Source organism: Clupea harengus, unplaced genomic scaffold, assembly GCF_900700415.2.
Source record: "Clupea harengus unplaced genomic scaffold, Ch_v2.0.2, whole genome shotgun sequence".
Taxonomy (NCBI): Eukaryota; Metazoa; Chordata; class Actinopteri; order Clupeiformes; family Clupeidae; genus Clupea; species Clupea harengus.
In genome coordinates this window covers 10,001-17,130 of record NW_024880366.1, presented here as the reverse complement: position 1 = coordinate 17,130, position 7,130 = coordinate 10,001, and the positions used below count along the sequence as shown (strand labels likewise).

General features: G+C 43.7%; 1 protein-coding gene across 1 annotated transcript in view; it reads right to left on the bottom strand.

Annotated features, from left to right (window-relative positions):
* Positions 1-454: 454 nt before the first annotated feature.
* The window catches only part of erbin (erbb2 interacting protein), a 16,308-nt gene continuing 9,632 nt past the window's right edge, over positions 455-7,130 (bottom strand). The window contains exons 9-13 of the mRNA XM_042706724.1: positions 7,073-7,129; positions 5,978-6,133; positions 4,427-4,519; positions 3,993-4,067; positions 455-3,674 (exon numbers count right to left, since the gene is read on the bottom strand). Of these exons, the coding sequence (XP_042562658.1) occupies positions 3,567-3,674; positions 3,993-4,067; positions 4,427-4,519; positions 5,978-6,133; positions 7,073-7,129 (489 nt within the window). The 3' untranslated portion in view covers positions 455-3,566. The remainder of the gene's footprint in view (positions 3,675-3,992; positions 4,068-4,426; positions 4,520-5,977; positions 6,134-7,072; position 7,130) is intronic.

Sequence of the window (7,130 nt, the reverse complement as noted above, 5' to 3'; positions counted from 1 at the left end):
CAAGGGCAGTGTGAGCGTGACAAAGCAACCTGTTCTAACTGGACAAGAGCATTATTAAACGGTTTTGCATGGGTTCAACAACGTGAAATCATTCGTTTAACAGACCTTGTTAAGAGTTGTGTTTAGCATTAAGCCTATTTTGTGGCTATGCTAAAATTTGTCACGATCTAGCCATGTCTGTTTAATAGGAAAAATAGTGAGATTAAGGTTGTTTGAGTGAGCTTCCATGACTGAAAAGTGGTAGCTCCCCATTCCATTGTCCTGCTCAGCCGGTCATAGTTCTAGGCGGCAGAGCAGTGACATCCTTACAAATCGCTGTGAAACACATTTCAAATGTAAATGAGATTCCTTTAGCTTTGCACAGGGCATACAAGCTTATACCAATGGCCAAAATTAATAGCTTTGGACAGCCATTCCCAACACGGCTTAAACAAACAACAAAATGAACACTTCATTTTTAAGAGCATTAGTTTATTTATCATTATCCACAGGTTACCTCAGAAACTGTGTAATTATGTACAAAATCTGGAATGTTGAATAAATGCATACTGATCATCTCATCTCTAGCTGCTTGCTGACCCACCCACTGTGAGCTCTATGACTGGGTCACTCCAGGATCACACATTATTGCTGGTTTCATCAATTCAGATTAACTAATGCCATGGCGATTTCACTTTTTTGACTTTGTAAAAGTATTTACATTTGATTATTTTTTTCCTCTCTACTGCAAGAAGCTAAATAAATTAAAAGGAGGGTTTGTTTTAAAGATGGTAGACTATAACCACAGGTTTAGGCCCAGATTGTCATCATCTGTACATATCTGTTTCTTTGTAATGAAAACAAACAAAAGAAAAGATATAAAAATATGACAATTACAGGAATATTTCCCAATAAAATGATATTTCAAACAAGCTTTAAACACAGAGGATGCAGTGCCCACAACAAAAAAGTGTTTAAACGTTTTAAAAGGAAAAAAAAAAAAAAAAAAAAGGAAAATTGGTCACTCAAAACCCAACTTTAAATGTAGTCCCCAGAAATGACCCCATGATATGAAGACCATCCAAGCAGAGTGCTAGCCAATGAAACGCCACCTTTAAAATAGTAATGGGAACAGTGGACACCACCTATCCCCAGTAAACCCTCATCAGTGGAAGGCCTGTTGTGATGAAACAACACACAGGCGCACGTGTGTGTGTGTGTGTGTGTGTGTGTGTGTGTGTGTGTGTGTGTGTGTGTGTGTGTGTGTGTGTGTGTGAGGGATTCTGCTTCTGCTGAGACCAAACACTTGCACACACAGCACACACCACTCAAAAAGCAGACAGTTATGTGATGCCATTACGGAACACGAAATGTCTAAACATACTCCAACATGATGTCATTACAAATGTACACTTCTTATAAAATCAACAGTGCTTCTTGCATACAAAATAAATGTTATAATCATAATCTTCTGAAGGGAAAAAAAGTTTCAACTTTTGTGAGTTTGATCTTTTCTAAGCATTCGTGTGCCCTGCTTTGGAAACAGGTAGTTAAGAGAAGAAAAAAAATAATAATAATAACCGTACAAAAATACAATCCCATCGTGTACTTCATGCAGTCAGTTCAGTTCATGCGCCACACACCACAAAAGTCTTCACGTTACTGTGGCAACCACAGTCACCTGTGAGCCTCGAACATCACAGCTCAGTGTCACAGGTGTATCGCCCCCTCAACATTTCACAAGTTCAGCTCAGGGGGTTGGTGTGTGTGTGTGTTTGGCGACTGACATGTAACAACTGCACGGTAAGTCCTCTCCTGTGTTGGGAGGCTTTGCGATACAGGGCAGGTTGTGGGGAAAGGCCGAGGGAGCGTTATGTCCACGCAAACGCCTTTGCCATTTTAAGAAAAATAAAAGGAGAAATAAAAAGAGCAGAAAGTTCATTCCTGCAAAGTCTTATAAAAAGTCGCCATTAAAAAAAAAGCTGTATCACAATTGATGTCTCCTAAAAGTGTCTTTTTTTTTTGTTTTGTTTTTGTTTGTTTGAATGTACGTACATGTATGTATGTAAAAATGCAAACAGACATCTCTTTTGCTGCAGGAAAAATAAAAGCTCTTGCTGTATTGCTGTTCCAGCCTTGTGTGCTGTGCATTCTGCAGGTGAGTGAGTATTGCTTAGGTGAAGAGGGCTCAGGCCACCTCCTCCTCCTCCTCCTCCTCCTCTTTCTTTCTCCCTCTGTGAGCTCAGGGTTCTTGGCACTTATTTGTCCAACAGTAATGTCACAGGAAGCAAGTCGGCAGAGGACAGAGGGCAGGGGTGTACTGTCCGTCTGAACCAAGCTCAGTGACAAGGCAGATTTTGTGTGTGTGTGTCTGTATAGACGTTCATTTGTCTCACACCCTCACACACACACACACACATACATAACCAATCAGAGGCAAGTGTGGAGAGAAGAAGCCATTAGGACCCCATGAGATGGCAGGAGGACCCCCAGCTGACCTCCTCCTCCTCCTCCCCCCCTCCTCCTCCTCAGCTCCAGACTTCTCACAGACTTTGGTTTTCCGTCTCATGTCCTACTCCGCTCCCTTCTCCCATTTCTCCTCTACCTCTCCAGGTTCTCCTCGCTCTCCACCTCTCTTTAAAGCCAGGCAGGTGAGGCCTAGCAGACAGAAAACAAATCCATAAAACATACGGGGGGGAAAAATCCCTATCCATTGCCATCTCTTATTGCATCTTCTTGAAATCTCCCATGCTGTATCTTCGGGTGTTCACCCACAGTGGTAAAAATCGAATCGGTCGGGGCGAGGGTGGGCGGCTAAGGCCAGGTGAGGCGGTGGGTAAGCAGGAAAGCCGCCTATACAGCTGAAGGGTATTGGGGTCGGAGTTTAAGGAAGGGGACACTGGGTGCGCCGCGCCACCCCCTCAATCCTGGCTGAACTTGAATGAACCAGCCAATCCCCAAATTCCATAGCTGTGTGGACCGAGTTCCCACACGGGTTCCTTCAAATCGACGTGCCTGTCCACCGTAAACACGTGCGAGTCTTTCAACACTCTTTCTCTCATTTTTTTTTCTCTCTCTCTCTCACCCTGTTCCACAAAGCCCAACTGAAGCCTCCCCTTAAATTAAAACTCAAGCACGTGACAAAAGGCATGTGGATGGAACCAGAGGGAAAGCCTGCCCCCTGTTGGTGATCTGCAGTCAATGGTGAATCTATGACGGGCTCTACTGTCTAAAACGCAGGTGAATCGTTGGTGAAAAAAATAAGAACTCTCTGTACAGTCACTCTGCCGTCAGCTACACGAGCCAACAGCTATTCCACAGTGAAGGTATCTGTTAAGGGTTTGTACAAAACAAATGAAAATGAAAAACATGCTCCACTCTCCCATGTCCAGTGGTTTAAACCTCAAAATGTGCCCGAGTGGGACCCTCTCTTCCCCACCCCAGCTGCCAGTCTCTTCACAGCTGGCTCTTTTAAAAAAAATAAAAAATAAAAAAAAACACAACGTGGACATTCAGGTTTAGTTCTCCTGGTCTCTCTGTCTGTCTGTTTGTCTGTCTGTCTGTTCCTCTGTGTGGGGGGCACGGGTCTATGCGGCAATCTCGCGGATGATGATCAAATCCACAGTGCTGGGGAATTTCTTCAGCAGGGCCACGGCGTTGCCATGGTCGATGTTGATGAAGCTGTAACCGTTGGCCTGGAGGAAGAGGAGGAGAAGGGTGGGAGAGGAGAGAGGAGAGGAGGAGAAGAGAGGAGAAGAGAGGTGAGACGGTTAGTAGGTTCATTGCAAACAGGCTGCTAGACTATCAGCATCAGTTGGTGATGATGGAAGCTGCTAACTGTGTCGCTTAACGGTATACTTTTGTGCGTGTAAGCTGTACGGCTAGACAGGGACTCGAGATGATTGAGAGAGGGGGATCGAGAGCCGAAGGCAGCTCTTTTGAGGAAAGATTTGGGTATACAGGTGATTGGTGTAGCAGGTGCTGCGACAGGCGAGAGATGAAGAGACTCCTACCTGGATGATTTTGTCTCCAGGCTGTAGATATTTAGAGGCGGGTCCGTCGGGTTGCACTCGCGTCACAAAGATGCCCTAGGGCGAGATAACACATCTCACGATGAAGCTCAGAAACAATCCCCACGGTTAATATGCCCTCATAACAACACATCAGCCACTACAAATAATCAACAGCATTTGGATTTTCATATGATCATTCTTATCCTGGGAATTGTTCGATCAACAATTTATATCAATCTTAAAATGTTGAAAACCACTCACCATGCATTTTGGACAGTTTTAGTGTATCATATGCAGTCTATGATTTATTAATTGGACTACAGTGCGGGCTCACTCCCATATGGTAAAAGGTGCACAAAAATGACAACATTAACCAAGTGTGTTTACTAAAAGTGTGTGTACATTATCATGGTGTTTTGCAGATGAAGACCTACATTATCATCTGGCCTGAAGGGGTTCCCTCGTCCTCCCACTCCCCCTGATATGCTGAAGCCCAGCTCTGGGTTCTTCTCCATCTTCACACGGATCTGAAACATTAACCACCATACTTTCATTAGAATCACACAAATCCAAAAGTCAAAGATCACACTACAACACAGGGAGAGAGATACTTTCCTAGTCAATTAATAAGTCAGTTTATTTATATAATATTCTTACAAGGCATACAGGCATATAGACAACAGTCACTGAGGTTATATTGCAAACTACATCAATTTCTGCAGAAGAGTATCGATCCTGGCAATCACACATGCACAGCAAACCCTCTTCACCAACAACATCTTGTTCAGAAGCCCATCAACTTTAACACGCCGCCTCCTACACACACACACACACACACACACACACACACACACACACACACACACACACACACACACACACACACACACACACACACACACACACACACACACACACACACACACACACACTCCCTCATGAGAAAGCTCATTAACTTGATCAGCTCTTAAACAAGCTTGTTATTCACACCTCACCAAACCAAGCCTCGTTCAGGTGATCACCTAATTAAGCCCCATTCACACATTCATCACACCAACAGAGCCCCTCCCCCACCCACCACCACCACATTAACACCTCAATGACTGAATTGTGGGTTAAAAGACCTCCTCGCAAAAAGGCATTCTTCAAGTGGATTTGGCACTCTTGGTTAAACCCTCCACTGACAGGAGAGGTGGGAGCAGGTTGTGCTTTTTTTAAACAAAAGAAAACTGAGAGGTATAATAATAATAATAATAATTCATTTTATTTGTATATGTCCCTGCAGTCCATTCGCACTCGTCTATGTTTTTCGTGAACAAGATAACGTTAAGTTTGAGGGAAAGCTGTTTTTTTTAGAGGTTCAGAAATGGATCATGACATCCACTGCAATGTCCACCTGACTCCGCAGACATAAGTACAGCGCAATGTTTGCCTGTTTTCATTGTGTGAAGTTGGTGAGCTGATTTGAGTTTTTAACGTAGCTTCCATCTCACACAATGAGATCTATACTACCAAAAAGTGCTCTGTGATTTTGATGAGTGTTTGCATACAAAACACACTTAACAAACAGAAGTGTGAGTGTGGCATTGAAGCGATAGGTGATCATTACAATAAAAGGGCACATGGAAATTCAACAGCATTATCTGTATCTCACCCTCCCAGTAATTATGCAAAGGTTTATCTGTAACAATCTCATTATGTTAATTGAATCACATACACCCTCACTAATGACATTTTAACACCTTAATCAGAGGCCCACCTGCCTTATAGTCTCCTTATAGTCCTCACACTAACACACACTCCTCACCAACAACCTCTAATCTGAATGGCCATCTGCTTTAATCTCAACTCTTCAACCGCCGTTAAAAACACATTTTCCGATGAATTCTCATTGAAAGGCCCATCTGCCTTAAACACATCTCCTTAACATCACACACACAAACGCACGCACACGCACACGCATGCACGCTGCAAAGAAGACCCACCTCCTGTTGCAAGATCTCGTGTGGGGCGGGAGGCGGCCCATGAGGGGGCTGGGAAACCTTCATCATCAGGTAGTCGATCAGCTGCTCCCGTGAGGGGTGACGGGCCATGGTGGGCTGACCGCATGACATCTGGGGCCGCCCGTTCATCAAAGGCACCTGGACAACGTCACACACGTTAAATAAACTGATGATTCACAAATAACAAAACTGATATTTCATCACAGCCAAACAGATTAACTTCAACAAAATGCAGAACATCTTCATTTATGTATCCACGTACAGAGTGCACAGATACATCTCATAAATGAGTACAACTAATCAGTGTTACAGGTAGGTGTTGCAGCCACAGCCTGCTTTAACAGCTCACTACCACCAGGGGGCGTGTGAGCTTCATTTGATGAATGCACAAGGCTCCAGTGCTTGTGTGTGTGGATCTCTTTATTAAAGCATATGGTGATTACAAATACAACTAGGTTTAAGGGTCACAAGGTCTTATATAACGTTTTTTTTTTTTTTTTTTAAAGCCTAACAAAACAAAAACAAAAACCCCCATCAACATTTGTAACACACTTCTCTGCAAAGATAATGCACACATCAAAGCGCTTTAAGCCTGGTTCTACTGGCTTAAAAAAAAAGAAAAGTATAAAAACACATTCGTGGTTCTGTAATCTCATCATTCCAAGCCCCAGCTATCATTAATCGCAGTGAGCAGATCTGCAGCCTACTTGAGATAAAACACCTTTCTGCCGAGAGGCCTTCGGGGTACTCTGTCCCACAGGACCGCGGCCCAACTCTAATCTCCCTGCGCCTTAATTACAGCTAATTAATCACTGCAGGAGATGAGCTTTCGTACCGCGTTAGTCTCGCAAGTCTCCGGCTGTCAGGCAGGCTTTTGGGAAAGGAACTCAACTGTGAAGGTAGTTCGACGTTGCTGTAGTGTTTGAGCTCTGAGTTTCTCAAATACAGTGCATCAAATTACATGATACACGTTGAACAGAATGGGAACAGAATATCTGAGGACTACAAAAAGACGAGCAAGCGAAAGAAAGAAAGAAAGAAAGAAAGAAAGAAAGAGAGAGAAAAATAAGTCCTTACTTTTCTCAGTGTGTCGGAAGGATACGCTGGGGGCCCTGGTGCCCAGATGATGTCGTCC